This window comes from Labrus bergylta, chromosome 20, assembly GCF_963930695.1.
Source record: "Labrus bergylta chromosome 20, fLabBer1.1, whole genome shotgun sequence".
Taxonomy (NCBI): Eukaryota; Metazoa; Chordata; class Actinopteri; order Labriformes; family Labridae; genus Labrus; species Labrus bergylta.
The window spans coordinates 22,877,434-22,897,163 of NC_089214.1; the positions used below are offsets into that span (position 1 = coordinate 22,877,434).

At 42.9% G+C, this 19,730-nt stretch overlaps 1 protein-coding gene across 3 annotated transcripts in view; it reads left to right on the forward strand.

Moving 5' to 3' along the window:
- arhgap29a (Rho GTPase activating protein 29a) overlaps nt 1-19,730 on the forward strand; it is a 46,736-nt gene continuing 27,006 nt past the window's right edge. Inside the window, exons 1-2 of one of the 3 annotated variants that reach the window (XM_065948901.1) lie at nt 1-176; nt 1,132-1,537. In XM_065948901.1, the coding sequence (XP_065804973.1) occupies nt 1,231-1,537 (307 nt within the window). In that variant the 5' untranslated portion in view covers nt 1-176; nt 1,132-1,230. Of the gene's footprint in view, nt 177-1,131; nt 1,538-6,561; nt 6,812-19,730 lie in introns of those variants that run through there. The other 2 variants (XM_020645389.3, XM_065948902.1) reach the window with 2 other exon arrangements.

Sequence of the window (19,730 nt, forward strand, 5' to 3'; positions counted from 1 at the left end):
GCGGACTCAGTGGAGGAGCCGGGATTCAGTGGAGCTGAGTCGGGGGACTGTGAGGGGTCTGCCGGGGTCCGGGTCTACGCGCGATTCGGTTGTGGATTATTTTGTCGATTTTTGAAAAGATATTTTTACCGTTTTTGGATTTTTATCTGCTGAAATGTTCCAGGATAAAACACCAGGTTTGTAATTATGTCTGATAATATGTTACATACCGTTTGTTTGTGCGTTGAGCAGCGACGGACTCCTCACGGCGAAATGTTAGCGAACTCCCTTTAAATGTAATACTTTAATGCTGATTGTAACGACATTAAAGCAAACGATACTGTTGCTGTGTGAAAACTCACTGAAAACACTTTATTTTATTCGAACCACTAATTCGGCATCAATTTAATACAAGAATTACTTTAACAAAAGTCCGAATTTCAGGTTTTTCTTCAGGTTTGTTATGGAGTGAACTAACGTAAGAGGCTGCTGCGATCTGATCACAACAGTTTTCAAAGTGGAGATTTTACGACAAAACGATTTATTGGTAAATTTGATGTACGCCGAATTATGAAGTGAACATTGAAACTACAGCAGCTGTAACTGAATTCATCTTTTTTGATCTTATTGAAAGAAAAGCAAGTGTTTAACCTCGTTCTCTGCACTTTCCTTCCTGTTTGACACTTTGATTTTGTAATTAAATGCATGATCTACTTTCCCACTACAATCTGAATAAAGTGCAAATGTGCTATTTGAATTTGAATTTGTTTTTCTTGCATGTCCTGACTGTATGAGAAGTTGCATGTAATTCAGAGCCCAACACTTTGCTGTGTAACTAATTTAGTGGTAAATGACAGCTGGAGACAGATTTGTTCCAATAGATTATGTTGGGTTTTAATTTGTGTTATTACTGAAATTATATAAAGAACACAAAAGACTCATTTAGTGCAAAATAAACTGCAGGATTTAGAATCCTCCAACTTTGTTCTAACAGTACTTAATGGGAGTAGTGAAGGCATAGAGCGGAGTCCGCCTCATTTTGTCCTGATAGACTCATTTAGATTCATTGAAGTCCATTTCAAGGATGTCAACAAAGAAACCCCAAACCATTACCAGCCTATGATAAACAGTCTCGTCTCTCTCTCTCTGCAGTATCCCTCCTCCCTGTAGTGGTGCAGATCTTTCCCTGAGAGCTGAAGGATAAACCATCACCAGGCCTGAGGGCCACCGGACCACCGGACCATAAAAGACATGCTGGCTGCCATGCTGCGCCAGAGCTCGGGCGGAGGAACTGGAGGTGGGGGAGGCAGCAGCAGCAGCAGCAGTGGAACCAAACTCCCTCTGGGTATCTCCAAACTGTCCAGCACCGGCTCGGGTTCAGCGAGCCCCTCGAGCGTGGGCCCCTGGGGGCCCGGCCGGTTCTCTAAGAGCATCTCGGTGAGCTCGGACAGTCCAGATGTTGCCGCCTCGGACCCAAACTACATCATGCAGCTGGTCAGCGATGTGCGAAAGTTTGCTGATGTGCTGCTGCAACTCAAAGAAGTTTTCAACTCCAAAGGTAAGTTTGGAAAGAGTGAACGAGTTTCTATCTCTTTCTGATGAGAGAAAATCACAACATTCTCCTCACTCATCTTTTTTCAAGGCTTTGTTACATTCACAGAAACAGCTTCAAGGTCTCACTTGAGCTCCATCTGCAGCTGTAAGAAAACATTCAGACGCCTCAGATTTGTGATCATGTATTAATTATAAAAGAAACAAACAAATGTGCAGGTCGTATTTGAACTGATACTCATCATTTCTTTACTCTAGTTGTTGCAGAAAAATGTGTGTTTGCATTTATACAAAAGCCGATCACACCTTTTTGATTGTATGGTTAAATATTTGACAGAATCAGAATACTTATCGGTCTTTAATAGTTTCACTCATTTCATGAAACTTAATTTATCACCAGATGATATCTGATCCTTATCTCTGCTGACAGCTTCAGATAGATTTTCAGTCTTACTTTAAACCAAAGCTGCAGCCTGAGAAAGAGAAAGAGAGCGCTGTCTAAGATTGGACTCTGTGCAGGAGTTTGCTTGCAGTGTTTGGTGATTAAAAAAACAAAGCATGATCCTTTTTGGCGCCTCGTACTTCTGCTGTTGTTGCCTTTTTATGGACATTATTAGATTTTGACCAGCATGGATCAAAGTTTGAAAAAGTGGGATTCTGACGGAGCTCATAGGTAACCTGTGAATGATTTGTTTTGCTCTTTGTGGATCGCAGAGTGAGTGATTCATTACATTGTGTCGGCTTGTTTCCCACCATGTAATGACACCATGCACCCTTCAATGTGTCTCAACTCGTCTTATCTCTCGCAGTAATGGTCCTCTCTCTCTCATTACGACATGTGTTTTCTCAGTGAGGCCTGAACTGGTGTGAGCACAGAGGAGAGAGTGTTGGCAGAGAGTCAGAGGAGTTTACAGCCTCGCTGTCAGCTCGTGTGTACACTCTGTTGTTTCCAGCACAGTGTACACAGTCCCACGGCTGTCTACCTGTTTTCTCCTGCAGTGGCCTTGGCTGCTCGGCCACTCACCCGTCCTTATCTCACTGTTAGTTTGATTCTTGCTCTCCTGTCTGCAGAGTAGAAAACACAGACAAGCTGCAGCTAATGTGTCCCTCCTAAAACGATAATCCAGCACTTGATCAACTAGAACAAAGTTTAAATCCTGCAGAAAAAAAGGTTCTTCATATTCTTGTGCTCGTGAAAAGGTTTCATGCAGCAAATTCAGATTTAATCATCATTTTGCACAAGAGACGTTCTTAACCTGAGATCAGTTGTCTTCATGACACTTTGGATACTATGTGTTTTCTGTTATTTTTTTCTGTTATTTTAATGAGCAATATCAAAGAGCTGAAGCTTTAAAGAAACTTAAGACATGTGTGAAGAAGAGGAGTGAGTCCATCAGAAGGTTGCAGGCAGACTCCTGCACACGGTCTAAATCACACAAATATGATGATCCAGCGTTTCAGTGCCAAAACGTAACCATCGTGTTTGTTTGATTTAGACCGTGTGCAGAAGTTTCCCTCACATTTTTTTTCCTTAAAACCAAGAAAGTCTCTAAAATTGGGCGCCTAGGACTTAATTTTTGGTTGCCATGGTATTAAAGCTCGTCTTGGTTTGATTTTTACGAGAATCATAACAAAGGTTAAAAGTTCTCATATCGCGATAACCCAACACGAGAGCATGACCTAAATGTTTGAGCCAACGAGGACTGAACTCCAGAGATGTACTGACTGGGAGAATCAGATTCTGATATTGATGTTTGTTTCACGACTTCTTCTGGTGTCAGACTCCCACAATGCAATATTTTCTCTCGTGAAAACGACAGCTGACTTCATCTGTCCAGTGAAAATCCTCTTCTCTGAATCAGTAGTTCGATGTTCTAGATGTCGGCATTGAACTGATTTAGCACGACAATGAATCCTCTACAGACATCGGCTCATGCCACATCGTTTGCAGATGTCTGTCAGCGGGGTCGGTGTCGGACGATAAAGATGTTGAACCGATGCTACTGAACACTAAGGATGAATGTATTTACGGGCTCGTGCTGGAATAGAAAACCTCTTGATGGATTTGGCTCAAACCTGACATTGTGCAGATTCTGCATGAAGTCTGCATGCCTCTCTCAGAATGTGCTCGCTTGATTTTGGGTGAAGCACTTCACAGAGAATCATGTTGTCGAAGGACAAAAAATATCTTTATTTTTTTATTTTTTTATTGTACAGGGACATTGCATATTAATAAACATTTCTGTAAATATGCCAGAGTTAGCCAAAAGGCAAATTTTCATCTTTTGTACCAGGCCAGATTTTTTAAAAGGCTCCCTAAAAAAACCCAAATTCAAACATCGCTAAAAGCTACAAAAATAGAAGTATCAGGACAGTAATGAAGCAGACAGGTAAGTAGCCACAGGTGAAAATACATAAACCATGCAGGATACACATAAAGCAGCATTTGGTTAATATAAAAAATGTATGGACAGAAATGGAGCAGCATTGAGCAGACATAACACTGTACCAAAAAAGAAAAAAAACCTACTAAAGTAAATGTTACGTGCCCACAACAAGACAACATGTAACACTATATACAACAAACACATACAAATTCTAAGATGAGTTAAAAAAACTCATTTATTTTAGAAACTCGACTGAATCCACATTGAAGAACTGCAGCAGCTTTCATAGCAAGCTCCCTGTGAGCCTCTAATTAACAGATTTCCCTTCATCAGTGATGAGACGGATCATTTAGAACCTCGGGGCTGAGGCAAACACTCCTCTCTGTGCACATGTGTGTGGGTGGTTGTTACATTCCTCCCTTGTTAGGTTTTGCTTTTTGGATCAGACCCAGATTTGTTCATCCCAGACCTGCTGAGGATGGTCTGAATAAGATGAGCTGTGGAATCCTAGGCTGGTTTTGTGTGTGTGTCTGCAGAGGTCAGAAAGGTGCTTGACCCCGGCTGGACGTGTGGGCATTATGCAGATTGAGACTTTGCAGAGGACACTGAGAGACTTTTCAGTGAGCTGTCAGCGTGTCGGGGATCAAAGCACGAGATCCACGTCTGCAGCTCTCTGAAGCAGGACAGAAATACACCTCCAGCTTTTGTGGCTGTTTATTTCTCTTTCCTCATCACAGATTCAAGGTGGTCGCTTTGATATCACTTAAAGTTGAGCTGTGCATGCTGTCACTGTAGACATTCTGCCCTCGCCACTCGTCTTTAAGAAACCAGTTTATAATTATAATATGTGTCCTTCCTCTACACACACTAAGCAAAACATCCGAACAACAAATAGACTTCAAAACAAACTCCTCAGCTCCACGTCCAGTAATCAGGCTGAGTCCTGCCAGTGTCGTCACGGAGATGCCAACACGTGATTGTAACGCGCAGTATTCCCATTAGAGGCTTATTTTGGATAAATACAGGAAAGGGCCGATTTGGGAGAATAGGCTGATTAGGATGAAGAAAACAGACCTCAGCACGATTTAGGAGAGAAGCAAAGAGACTATTGTGTCAAACCCAAAGACAAAGCTTGTTTTTTAAACCCAGGGTCCTGTCTTTTATTCAAGATATTCTGGGGTCTAAATGAAAGTTTAGATATTAAATTCTGTTCCAATGGAAGGTTTGAAACCCCCGTGTGATGGCTGCACACCTCCTCCGATCAAAGTGTGTCCCCTAAACGTTGTTGTATTTGTCCCTGACAGGCTCCGGTTGTTGTTCTAAGTGTGTGACATCATCACAGAGAGGATCTCTACAGAGAGGGACCTTTATGTCACAGAGGAAGATGATTTCTTATACCAGGAATCAGCTGTTAGCGTCCCCTTTTCTAATGTCACCAAACCCTGTTGACAGAAACAGTCATTTTATCTTAAAGAAAACTAAAGCCTGTGGTCTGTTGTTGTCCAGACCTGGTACTCCTTTGTCCCTCCCTCTAACCTTTAAAACACAACATTCACTCAAACAGGCCAACCCTTTTCTTTAAAGATTTATTATTGGGCTTTTTTTGTTACTTTTTTTGGAGAGATAGGACAGTGGATAGAGTCAGAATCAGAGAGAGCATGTGGAGAATGACATGCGGGAAAGGAGCCACAGGTCAGATTCGAACCTAGGCCGCCCGCTTCAAGGACTATAGCCTCCACACATGGGGCACTAACCACTTGTCCACCAGCGCCCCTCAAACGAGAGAAACTCAATGAGGCCGCAGGAGACCAGCAGCTCCAGCACCGTGAGGTAACATAACTGTTTTTTCAAATGGAGTCTGGTAGCTCTGAAAAGATCGCTAAAAGATGGGTTTTAAAAAATCTACTCACAAAAATGAGGTCTATCTCTGCAGGGATCATTTTTGTAATGTTTTTCAGACACTTACAACAGTGTGAGCCTGTCGAGGACTAAAACAAGAACTCGTAGTGTCATATCTGCAGGATTATAGTGCAGCCATTACAGCCCAGTTCACTGCTGCAGGCTGAAGAACCAAGTTTTAAAAACATCAGAGATTAAGATTAGGATGATTACGTGACATGACGCTCTTCTCTTGTTGTCAATAAGACAACAAGTGTGATTGTTGAGACGTGTCGCTCTGAGGCTTCAGTAACAGATAGTTGGGAGGCAATGACTTGTGCTGTGATTGGATGTGATTTAACCCCCCCCTCTAATTTATGGCCGTATTGTCTCTGCAGAGCTTCACAATAGTTCAAACCTCTCATTAAGCCGCGCTGCTCACTGAAACCTCCGTGAACCCTCCTCCACAATATTCAGCTCCACCGCAACACCGCCTGCATTCACAGTCAACGACGTGAGTCTGACACCCATTGTCCCGGGACCAGTCTCCAGACTAGCATGCTGCTGCTAACTGGCAGCCTGAGCAGAAATGATACTTTCCCAAGTCAGGAATAGCTGCAGTCTGTGGGAGTGGTCCCTGGGGGGGGGTTCTTCAGCCAACTCCGTTAAGAATATTTTTAAAGAAGTTTGTTTTCCTCCCAATGCACATCATCCTTAAATGGTAATTACAGAGCGGCTGCTGTTCAGCTGTGGCAGAGTCGATGACGCACGACTCAATCTTGTTTTTTACGCTAGAAGCCTGAGAAGAAACTGCTGATGTGCCTCTCCTCAGTCCACATACGGATATTCGTCTTTAAGGTCGTGACTGTGTGCACCGGGCACTTTGTGAAGGACGTAATTGGAGGGGATTATAATTTGGAAGATGGGTGTTAGCAGGGGTCACAGAGGACGTTTGGAGCCCAGACGAGCTGTGTCCTTTGTGTTTGTGAAGCCTCATGAAGCCCCTTCATCATAAGGTTAGTGTAACAAACATTTGGTTACGCTGCTTTGGAGTCGATCATTTGTGCATCTCGTCATGTGTTCGAGGCTCTCGAGGGTGTTTTTGTTGAGGCTGCCTGTGTGACTGGGACAGGTGTGTCATCAGGTGTTTTCACGCTTCAAGCCGGCCGAGCAGAATGATGGCCTACCTCTCTGCGTCAGCTGCTGGAGAAGGAGAACTGCACGAGCAGGATATTTCCTGAGCTGATCTGAGGAGAGCAAGGTGATACAGGAGGGGAGGGGCTTCAGGCAATTAACTCCTAATGTGTGTGTTTGATATGTGCAGAAGATTGATCTTTACTCAGTTTTATTCTTTCCTTTTAAAAACGTGTTGATGTTATTTTTAAAAGTAGACCTGGAGCATCTTTCAAATAACTCTTGGTTATTCTTTGTTCATTTGCATCCTCTGTCTTTGTTTTCCTCACGTGTGCTCATTGCTTTTGCACAAACACCTTCATTGCCCTCACTCTGACACTTTGCTTAACGTGCATCTTTAAAGTGAATCAAATCTGACTACACAGCCACTTCTCTCACCGTCTGTCACATCCTCTCCTTCACTGACTCACATTCCCTCCATACCAAGAGAACAAACACTCGTGTCGCTGTGTCGTCTGAATCAGCACTTATTAAACGTCTGCTGACAGCTCCACTATGGTTTGTGTGGCAGTATGTTCCTGCAGCCTGCAGCCAGAGATCAGGTTGGAAAAAGCATTAAAGTATTCTTTAACATGTACAATCAAAGTGCATTAAAAGAGTTAGATTTAACAACATTACAGGAAGAGTCCCAGCAGAACAGAAACAGCTGTTCCCTCGCTCTCTGTAAAGCCACCAGACTCCATTAAAAAAAAAAACAGTAACTTTACCGTGCAGCAGGAGATAGCTCTCCCTGCTTTAACTGTTGACTCTTTTCTCTCGTGTGTTTATTTCACATTGTTTGGATCTCAACTAAACATTTTTATCACCAAAGACACAAAATAACAATCGAATGCAGGAAACAGTCGACGAGCTCCTCCCATGTTCTGCACAGTAAAATGACAGTTTTTTAAATGGAGTCTGGTGGCTTTAGAGGAGCTTGTTGTCACAGTTCATCCAGCTTGAAAACATCCTCTTCCTCAGAGAGATAGACTGTTTGACAAAACAGTCTATCTTGTCTTTAATGTTGTCAGAAATTTAGAATAACAGTCGGAGACACAAACAACAACTTTTAGTCATTTCACTCCTGCACAAAACTCCTGAAAACTTCCTGTTATTTCCAGGTGGAGCGTCATGTGTGAACACAAATAGCTGAATGTTTCTCCTCCAGCCTCCTGGTATTTATTCTGCAGAAAGTCAGAGTGATCTGATGTGAGAACACAGCAGGATATAATCAGGAGAATTCACCTGGAGCCAGTGGGAGGGGGTGGTGATGTTTATTCCCTGTGATCACTGCACGACCATAGACTGTCTGCACACCACCTCTACCATCTCTGTGCTCTAATGAACCTGCTGCTGCATGTTTCCTGTTCTCCAGTATGTTCTTCTCCTCTGTCCCCAGTTCCACGAAGTCATCCTGCTAATGAAAGTAAATATTGCTCAATCATTCATTCTTGGAATCATTGTGGCACATTAAGTACGCATGAAAGACAGTCCGAGTTCTTTTACCATTAGTCACACATTTAATTGAGGACTGTATGACTCTTAAGCCCCGCCCCCTTTCTGTTGGCTGTGTGAAGTGTCCTCAGTTAATCAGTGTGGAGTTCGAAGACTGAGCTCATACTGAGCGTGTGACTCTGTGCTTCAATGATTAACAGGATCCTACCAAAAAGGTCCTCAGGTGTTGTGTAACGCTGAGTGTCACTGAGGTACGATCCTACTAAAAATAAATCTAAATCTCTTCTGACTCTATGGCACAAAAATAGAAGTCTTGGGCACCCGATGTTTGTACGTTTCTTGAGTTAATGAGCAATGACTGCAGGGAAACTCCTGCACACTGTCTTGTTTGCACAATTGATAGATTCATTCCTCTCCCGATCACCTGACTTATGAAACAATGTTTTAAAAAAAGAAGCTGGGGCACCTTAAAGGCATAGTATGTCAATTCCACCACCAGGGGGCTCTTAATCAAAACAATAACAATAGACAACCTTTTAGGCTGGCGGGGAATCAATTTTTTTTATGTTATTCCTCAAAACAACAGATACACAAACATCATTATTCTTAATATAGTAGACCACTCTGCGGTTTCACAGTATGGGGGTCTCTGGACATCAAGGTCGTCAACATTATCAATATTTATTTTAAAGATATTTTTGGGGGGACATTTTTCTCTTTGTACGGTAGGACAGCTGCAAAGAGACAGGAAATGTTGGGAGAAGAGAGAGTGGGGTTGACATACATCACAGAGAGAGAGAGAGTCTAAGTTTTTAGAGAGTGTGCGGGAGTTTGCAGCATTTTTTGTTAATTAGGATTTAAAAGAATTAAGTCATTATTGGGGGTTAGGACTCCTTTTTTTGTTGCCATGGTATCAAAACAGGTATTGATATCATTTTGATTTTAACGAGTATCACATGGAAGTTTAAAATTCTCGTATTCTCGGATGCAGATGGCCTAGCGGTGAGGTCAAGTAGGTCCCGGGTTCAAGTCCGACCTGCGCCTCCATTCCTGTATCTCTTTTGTCTCCAAGTATATCAAGTAGAGCCCAGGTACTTAAGGGTTATTGTTCAACTTTACCGTGCTGCTGTCTGTCCACATATTCATGCATTTAATTGAACTTGCTGTGAAGATGTGGGGATTGAGTTCCTTCTTTCCTCTCTTTGGACGGTGGCTGAGTATTCTGCCGTGACGCTGAAGCTCTGTGGGAAAGTCTTTCTGCTCCGGGTCCTCAGAGAAAGCCTAAATGCTATTTTGGTGCTTTGTATTCTAAATCACCCCTTGTTGAAATACCAGCCTAAAATTAGCCCTACTTGGGCTTTTCACAAACCATTCCCAACTTCTTAATGGCTGTAAGTGAGCGCTGTGTTTAGACAGGCGATCCCACCGGGTCCAGGATGCACTGGAAGGCTTCTCCTACCCTCCTAAAAACCGTTCCTTTTATGGTTCTTTTTACTGGAGCCATTTTTAAAGCCGCTGTAAATAACCGCAGAGAACAGGACCTGCCCTCTTTCTTTAAAGTGGACCCTTAAAGATGATTGGTGGTCGGCTCCCATCACCACAGTTCCCAAAGATCTCGATTTAATCATCCTGAACCCTGATCTGGATAGCCGAGCTGCCTAACAGGATTAATTACATTACCGTAATTGTTTTGGTTGATTTGAGCTTAAAGGCGCAGCTATGGCATGCTGGGTTTTATCCCCCTGGGATTAAAGTGTGGTGTGCTGTGACATATGGACGCTCTGTTCATCCTTTTCACCTGAAGAAGCGAAACATGAAATCACTTCCTGCTCAAAGCCCCGCCAGTGTAAAATCTTATCTTTGAGGGTTGTTAAGATACGAGAATTTTAAACTATGATACTAGAGATCAGTTACCACGGCAACAAAAGTCCAAGTGCAGGCACCTAAGTACACCTCTGGAAATGTTTTAGTTTTCATTAAAAAAAATGTCACACTGAGTGGAATGTTTTGGGGAAGTTTTGGAATTTTTACAAGGTTTTGACAAAAGTTTCAAAGTTTTTTTTTTTTACCAAAGTTAAATTTTTTTAACGTACTGTAATTTTTCTCATTTCAGATAATTTCTTGATTTCTTTTTTATAGAAGTTTCTCAAATATCGTACAGTTTTGAATTTTTTTCAGAGAAATATGAAAATTCTGATACATTTTTTAAATAAAAGTTAGTGATTTTTAATTAATTAATTAATTATTTATTTATTTATTTTTTTTACAAAAGTTTTTCAAATGTCCACGCTGTCTCCTTTTTCTTGCAGCATGTTTTGGTTAAAATCTTAACTTGAACATCAGCTTTTGATACTGTGGATCATTAAAATGATCTTTTAAAAACACTTAAGTTTAAGTCTGAAACATTTCAACAACCTTACTCTGAGCGTCCCTGCTGACGCGTCAGCTCTTAACAGCCCGACTGCACTGGTAGATTTGCGAGTTGTAACCTGAGGGAGCTCCCTCTCCGTGTGTCTCTCTCTCTTTCCTTCCCTCAGGTTGAGATTTATAGTTTGAGGCTCAGCTTGGGGCTGTCAGTGTCTGCCACACACTGAGATAAAACTCCCGCAGTACACACAAGGAGCAAAGCATTGTGGGCACTGAGGGACTCGGCTCTTCCTTCAAACACAGCTGACGCTTTTTGTCCAGTTTGAAAGTCAAAGGAGTGTTGAATCTTAAAGTATTCTTCTCTACAACATAAGCTCAGTCTGTTCACCGTCTAACTCCGAACAAGTGTGACACATTTAACCGACACCCATGTGGTTGCGTGACCACGAGACCTCCCCTCGCCCTTTGTGGATTAAAGCTCCGAAACAAAGACGGCAAATTAATCCTCTGAATAATCTGAAGTAACCCTTGAATCTGGGGTCTCTCCCCTGCATGGGATTAGAGTCATGTGGAGTTAGGCAGGGAAGCACTCATGTGTTGTTCTGCACTTTGAAACATTTCGAGTGCAAATGACTCGTCTCTGCCGACGCAGCAGAAACATTTCACCTTTTTGACTGTCTTGAGATGAGATTTCTTAAAAAACAATAATCTCATTTCACAAGTACTTTTGCTCGCTGCATCGGAAGATATTTTGACAAATTACACAAATTCAGTTTGCTAAACATTTTTTGCAGTGAAGCAAAATATAAAATATGATGTTGTGCCTGTGTTTGTGCAGGAGTGGTCCACTGCCTGGTTACTGTAGGTGTCTGAGTCAGCTCTGCAGGGTTACATAAATAAAGGTCAGCCATAATGAACTGGTCAGCTGCTGCAGGAGACGGGTGCTTATTTTAATTTCAGCATTTCATCAAGGTAAGTAATGGTTTTAGCAAACTGTTTCCTGAAGGTTTTTTTTCCTGTCTGTTCCAGCAGCACAAACACTGACTGAGTGTACTCATGGTTTAGTAAAGGGCACCTGGACTCCCTTATCCCTGTTCTCAAAGTTCTCTGGGACCAATTAACCAACTCTTACTTCAGCACTGGTGTGTCTTATGCTCAGCAATCACTCCCCCAACGTTTGCAGTGGTGTTTCTGTGCAGCTCGAGGAAGCTTTTACCAGTTTCTTGTATTTCAAACAGAGTCAGCTGAAACTGAGGGGATTATGTTGGAGTTGGAAAGACAGTTACTCTAACTGAAATTTTCTGCATCAGGTATTTTCTTGTAACACGCTGTGTAGTTAGGGGTTCACTGAAGGTATAATTGGCCTTCCTTTCTACCAGAGCCAAACTCAGAGCATGCTCGCATGTGGCAGAGTCAACCCCATGGTGCAGGGAGAGAGAAGGATAACCAGTAATGTGTTTGTCCAAAACCTTCTGTAATTGCCTTCTACAAACATGCACAAAACTCCTGAAGATTTTCAGACATTTTCAGGGTTAGCTGCATTTTTTTAACCCGACTTTATCCAGAATGTTTCCTGCCAGCTCCCCTAGTAAATAATCCACAAGAAGTCAGGATGAGCTGGTGTGTGAACACAGCAGGAAATAAATATATGATAACATCTATGTAAGCACGGTGCACAACGGTAAGCTTGCTTTATACCCTTTCTGCTCGCCATTTTTCCATACAAAGGCAGACAAACTGTTTGGGGTCATAGGGTCACTGTGACTCTCACAGCGTGCTTTTAACATAATTTATATTCTCCTGAGACGTCAACAGGAAAAATCTCTGAGTGGGGAAGGGACATGTGTGAAACTCAAAAAGATTTCGGGGGTAGACTTTTCAGGATTGCATATGTGAAAATGGCTTAGAAACTCAGATCCAAAGTGAAAGAGTCCCTGTTTGTTGTGGAGGTAAACAAGACTTGAGTGTGAAGCATGGATTGGACCAATCAGGGTCTTGTTGGACTCAAATTAGGGTCCCACTGAAGTGCTGAGAGGACAGGGGAGGGAAGTGGACCTATTGGTGTGATTGAACTTGTCAAAGCACACGAGCAACAATACCAGCATGCATCGCTTGAATCGCCTTCTCCAAACTGACTCTGGCTTCCTAGAACAAATCTTTTCAGGATCTTTCCAGTTTACGGAGTGGGAGGATGCAATTCAAGACCCTCTAAATCTGCATATTTCATAATCAGCAATGACTAAAGAAGAGGCCCCTTTGCATTAAGCTTTACACTACCCTTGACAAGATTGGCAGGTATGGATCAGCATCGCTTCTGAAGCTCAGAGTACCTTCATATCTATGCAAACCCAAGCTTCTAATTGTGATCATGGTGAGGTACAAAACAGCGCCTTGAGCTCATAGAAAATGTAACTTTTCCTTGACATCTGGACATGTTCTTTGACAAAAATAAAAGGTCAAAGATGGCATAAACGCCCGAGATACTTGAAACCAGAAAATTTTGTTTTATTTGTTACATTTGGTAAATCGAAATGCCTTGGAAGTTATTTGAAGTAAGTTTTCGACTCTTGCAGACATTCTTGCTCACAGAGCCTTTTCTGTCAGGATTAGGATACACGTGAAGCTAAACAGTGTCCTCTTGTTCTCAGTGCTGCGTTTTCCCCCAAACCTCAGCCCCCCTCACCTCCCAGTTCAGCCCTTTGACAGGTGTACTGAAGGGGCCCATCTTTGTACTCGTTGGACAGCTCTCTGACTCTCCGGCCTGCTGATGTCCCTTTGCACCGCTTTGAGAGCGACTGTAGTCTCTTCAGACTAATGCCCAAGCATTTTTGCTGCCAGCTAGAGGTTGCACGGTGGGGGGATTTGCAGTTTCTCTTAAAGAAAGCATAGTTGGAATGCCAACCTTCAGAGCTTTGCATCAACAGTAGGCGGTGGCTGTGGTGGTGGTGGAGATGTGGGGGGTGTCCTGAGAGAAAGGTTGCCTGTCTTTCCTCACAGTGACAGACAGCTCCAAAGAGAAATGAAAGAGGGGGAAAAACAAAATTCTTCACTCCACACTGGGCGTCTCATTTATATGCGAAGGACTGAAGAGAGAGAAATATCCTAGGGTTTGTTGACTTGAAAGAAATCCTGGAACATTTTTCTTGTGTACCCTTGGATTTCAACACAATTGCCAATTCTTTATCAAGTGCACAAGAGTAAAAAGAAAACCCAACTATTTCAAAAGACAGGTGCGTTGGAGAGGAATGAATCCATCACTAATTGCCTGTTCAAGACGTGATGCTCACATCCCTGTGATGTCTTGCCTTCAATATGAATGTCGCAGAGGGATGATGGGGGCGAAGTGATCCCATCTTACTTCAGTATCGCCTTCAGAGGTTGTAACAGAAGCTTTAAAGGGACGAGACAGGGTCAGCGGAGCCAACGGGGGGAACAGCACTGTGTGTGTGTGTGTGAGCATCCCTTTAGACGTTGTTACGTAATAGCATGCTAGTTTTGGGACCAAAACATTGCCAATGTTTTCTTACAATTTTAACAGAGTGAAGGGGTTGTCCTTACCATTTTTGTTGAATAAAACCAATACCTAATATTGAGGGCCAATGGTTTCTTTTTTGGTTGCCGTGGTACTGGAACTGATATCAATGTTCAAGTTTTACTAGAAATTTATCAAAGTTTAAAATGTTGGTATCGTGACAACCCGACGTCATGTCACTCATTCGTAGTCAAACTTAACATCAAACATTTCTTGCCTCCAGCCTCCATTGAGAATCATTTTTCATTCACTTTTAGTTTCTTGATTTAACAGCTAACAAGCCTGACAAAGGCAGAGGCCTGCAGAGAGGCTGCATAAAAGCCCCCCACCTAGGTGGAAGGTGCTGTGTGTCTAGCCTCGGGCTCTCTTTTAAAAACCCGCTCTTTGTGTAAGCAGTCATGGGAAAAAGAGCTTCAAAGGTGAAGCAACAGGGAATGCCTCGGTGTGAGCGCAGAGGTCTGGGAAGGCAAAGTTCCCCTGCCTTTTACCAGCTGCATGTAATCTGCTAATCCGCAGAGTGGGCCGCCGGTGGTCTGTCGACAGGAGTGGACCAGGGCCACTGACCACAGGAAGTACATCTGGGGGGGGGCTATCAGGGGATGTATGGGCCACCCATTGCAGTGACCCTGCCCAAGTGTTAAAGGTTAAGTGGACCCATTTTGCAAGGCACCGCTATGGTTGGGATTTTTTTTGCATTGCACATACCCAGATTAGTACCCAGATTATGAAAGAATGTGGCATTTCACCTTCTCCAATTAAAGAAGAATCCATTTGGACCAAACAAAGGTTATGAGTCATGCAGTGATTGATTATTGGATCCACATTTGATCAGTTGTTTTTTGAAGAGCGTCTCGCCCAACCACAGCTTTTGATGAATCCACAACTTCTTTGAAACGACGTCGACCATTTGGGTGAGTAGCTGGAATGTCCAGCTGTGGTCTGACTGAATGGGACACATTGAGAGGTTGTGATTGACACTGCTCATTGCTAACCTGTCCAACATCCTCTTTAGCCCCCTCCGCCCTGAGCTTCCATTTGATCAGACCTCTGCAGACCCAGTTGTGACATGTTTAGTGATTTCACACTTGCTTTGTAGCAATAAGCACCCCTCTGCTCCCTCAAATGTTTTGAACCATAAATAATACATTGCTCCCATCATTTGCAATGCATGACTGAGCAGAGCTAGGGTCAGAGTGAGAGGAATGTTGCCAAGTCATTTTGTGTCGGGCCTGAGTGGAAGCTTGTGATTCAACAAGTCAAACCAGTGATGCTAAATTGGAACAAGTGACACAATTTCCTTATGGTGCAAAGAATCAGGAGCTTTTTTTAAAGCAACAAAACCAACTGATACACCTTAAACTATTTTAGACTCAAGTGTTAAAAAGTTTGAAAATCCTTGTTTTTGGTTCTTGCCTTAATTAATATCCTTCTGCTTCTAAGTCAACTTAGAGTGCAGTGAAACATTTGCATATATTTACCAAACAACTTAATAGACACATATTGCTGTTGTGGCCCTTTTATATGGTTGCTCTGCAGACGAAGATCAGTGTGCATGAATCAAAATGAATCTTGCTCTTTCCAAATCTGCAACGACATGTGTTGCATGACACCAGTAGATCCTATTGGGGGTATTTCTAATTACTAAAGCTTCTTGGTGCAACAGGCAATTATGAGCGGTTTAGGATGTACCCAGTAGATATTTGGATGAGAGCCAAGACTTCTGTGTGCTGTTCGTAATCTTTGCTGTTGGATTAAAAATTTGAGAAAATTTGGAAATGAGAGACGACACCTACCACTTGGTTATTATCCACAAACATGCAGATCTCTGGTTCTAGAAATGTGTAAAAACCTAAATGGTTGTTGGATGGTAGCCATGTGGGTTTAGGATTTTATTTTAGCCAATTTGTTCTTCCCTCTTAATCTACTTAAGGACTGTTTATCTGCGTGCAACCAAAGCTTGTTAAAACACCAATACTTCTAGACTACCAATGGAAACCAGTTGCAACTCCACCATGCAGGTTAACTTTGGACCTGCATTGGAGCTTCTGCAATGGTGAGGTTTGAAATATACTGTCAGAAGTGGACTCAGCCGAGTTTTTTCCGCAGGACGCGACTCCATTGGTTGCTAAAAGATGTCTGCTGTGTGTGGAAGTCAGATTTATTCTCTCATTAACCATTTTCCTAATGAGTTCATAGTCCAGATCTTTAGTTTCAAGTCTTCTTCAATACAGCATGATGTTGATTTATTAAACTATGGTCCCATTGAGAACAAAATGGAAGATAAAAGCTTTAGAGCATTGTTGTCTCTGATTGCCAAGCTGCAACATGTCAACCAGGATATAGTCGTAGCAATGTTCATCCATCCTTTCATCCAAATACGATCACTTCTGTGACTCAAAGCATCAATGATTCACAAAGTCCTCACCAGAGAATATTGTTTTTGTAACGAGGTACAAGCTCAGCAACAATATTCCCCCTAAATACTGTGTTGAGTTATCCAAGAAAGTGATGATGTTTCTAACCCACCAGCTCATCAGAACCAAATATTAACTCATCGGAGTCTCTGGCCTTATCTTTGTAAACTGTTGACCATTATTGTCAACGTCTTTGATGCTTCCATACTTTTTTGATACCACTCTTTTGTAGGACAGGTGCATTGGAGAGGATTCTCCTGCAAACTGGCTAAACTGCACAAATATTAAACATTACCCATTTTTGTTCAACTAGATGTGCAGGAGTTTTCTTTCCATTTTTTAAAATTAAAACCAGAAATTACCCGATCGCATTTTTGTTGCTGTGGCATCGAAACACAGTTTACTAAGGACAGCACTTTGTGAACTTTTCACATCGAGCTGCAATTACGGTGCGTCGCTGATGTGGTGCCGGCACTGTAGTGTTATCTGCTAGTACTTTTTTCCGAAAATTAAAATACAAGTCGTGGTTCCCCGAATACACGTTCAGCCTGCGGAGGAAACGGGTGGTATCGAAAAGAGGTATCGTTTGATTTTTACAAAAATCGTATCAAAGTTTAAATTCTTTTATCATGACAACCCTACTACCAATAGATCATCTAAAGTAAATACTAACTAATGGGAATCTTTGGTTAAGTTTGCAAACATTAAGACGGTCATAGAGTCTCTAGATCAGAATGTTTTGGTATTAAGTTGTCATTTTGATGTTGAATGATCCAACGCTGTTGTCATTATGGATCCCCCATCAGCCCCTCGCTCCTCAATCCCCCATCCCCGCTTCCAAACAAGAGGCAGGAATGTCGGGTTTCCATGACGCTAATGAAGTAAAAACTTGGCAATGTGTTAGTGGCAGCCTCAGAGCGGCTCCTGATCCGCGGCCTCCTTCTCATCAGGATCAGAGTCTGATCCCCCTGCAGCCTTCATTCAGCACGGCTTATTATGTGCAGGAATGTCCCCCTCTCTCTCTCCTCTTATAACCCCCACTGAAGCAGGGAAGTGGGGTGCAGGGGTAAATTTGGGACAAATCCCAAGGGAGAGTACTACCCCAAAAAACACCCCCACCCACACACACCCACCACCATACCCACCCAAACTCCTCCCCTATCACTCCTCACAATCCTCCCACCGCTGACCATCACACACGGACAAAGACACATATGCACACACTCAAATCTCTCTTTCCCGTGGAACGTGAAAAGCTGCCGTTGTGATTTATTGTTCCATAAATGCTTCATGAGGCAGGCCCATGAGGGGACCGGGCCCTCTGTTTGCTAGTGGCCCCCTGGGACAATAGTGAGTTTTCAGCACTCAAACAAATCCTCAGGCAATACTCAGCCGTCTTCCCAGGCGAAAACAGAACCATCCCTGTAACCTGTTTGTTTTCTCCTAGTTTGGTTTGGGCTAATATTTGCATTTTGAAACACCTTCTGTTATGCAACTTTATGCACGAGAACTTCCTTTTCAAACTCTCTTTTCTTTCCTGAACAGGACAAAGCCCCAGCTGAAACAAAATGCACTGATCAGCTGTTCCTTTATAACTGGTGGGAACTAGTCTTCTTCCCTTTGTGTCACGCCCAGAATGGCAGTTTAGGGGTTAAATAATCAGCCTCAGTACATTATCCTGTGTCCTGCTGCGCCGGTGGACGCAACCATAATGTCTGGCTAATTAGCCTCCATTTAGGACAGCCCAATAGGCCACACAGCCGCCCATTGATTGAGGATTGAAGCCCATGGAGCTTTGCAAAGGAAGACCCTGTGTCTCATAGTCATTCAGGGTTCAGGCTCGTCCTTAATAAACCTCCAGCCTGCCCAGGCTCCACGTCTCCAGGACTCAGGATTCAGTTTCTCTGTCGATGAATGGGTGTATAGCCTGTGTAGGAAGATTTAGGCCTTTGTTTGTGTTTTGTCACTAAAAGGATAATGTCCATAAATAGGGTCTAAACTGACCAGGACCAATTGACGGCTTAAGGGTTGAAGCAGCTCATTGTAAAGCGCGGTCCTTATGGAATTATTGTATGTTGGGTTGTGAGAGATCTTTGAGAACATTGGGCTCAGACAAGAGTGAACAGGAAATCTTATTTTGGAGTTTAAATCAGTTCTAATAATGTCTTTTGTTGCTTGAGTTTTCCTTTAGATTGCTTCACAACAGCAAAGACTTCTGTCATTATAGGACCACTCAGTAAGATGTGTAGTGAGTGAAATGATAAAGGTATCTTACTATATGATCAGACATTAAGGAAACATGCTATGTTGAAGTGCTGGCTTCTCTGACAACAATGCAGCAGCCAGTATGTCCTCCTTCTAACTTTAGATTCTGCTCCTGAATGCTCTGGATTTGTTTGGACCAACGGTAGGTAGGTAGGCGCTTTTAAGGCACCCCCACACGGCCGTTTTGGACGCCCCTCAGTTTTTCAGATATGAGAGCAGTTATCAGGTCAACAGGTGTTGCAGTGATGGAAGCGGTCAAGAGAAGTGGTTCAGATAGAAGTGATTGTACCCGACCTAAAAAGCCTCTGCATGTTTCTAATAAGCTCCACGAGCAGAAACGTGCTCAGACTAGGATCAATATTGGAGATATGAGGTTTTAAGTTATACTCCAATGGAAGGCTGACTTCCTGTCAGGTATTTCTTCTTTATTCAGATTATTGTAATCAGCTGTTTATTACTCTGTACTCCTCTGTACGCCCCTGTGCGTTGATTGTATAGACGTATTATTGAGTCTCAGTCTGGGGTGTGACAGTGCCAGACCTCACCACCGGCTCTTTTCCTGCCTCGTGGGGAGCTGGGCAGCCGAATAAAAGCAGGAGACGCTTTTGTCGTCAAAAAGCACTCTGTCCCCGGCACGAGAAGGAGCCAAGCACGACATGTGATGAAGATGGATGAAAACGGTTGCTGCGGTGACGGACAGTACTCTCCAGGTCCTGCGGGGCGGCTCTT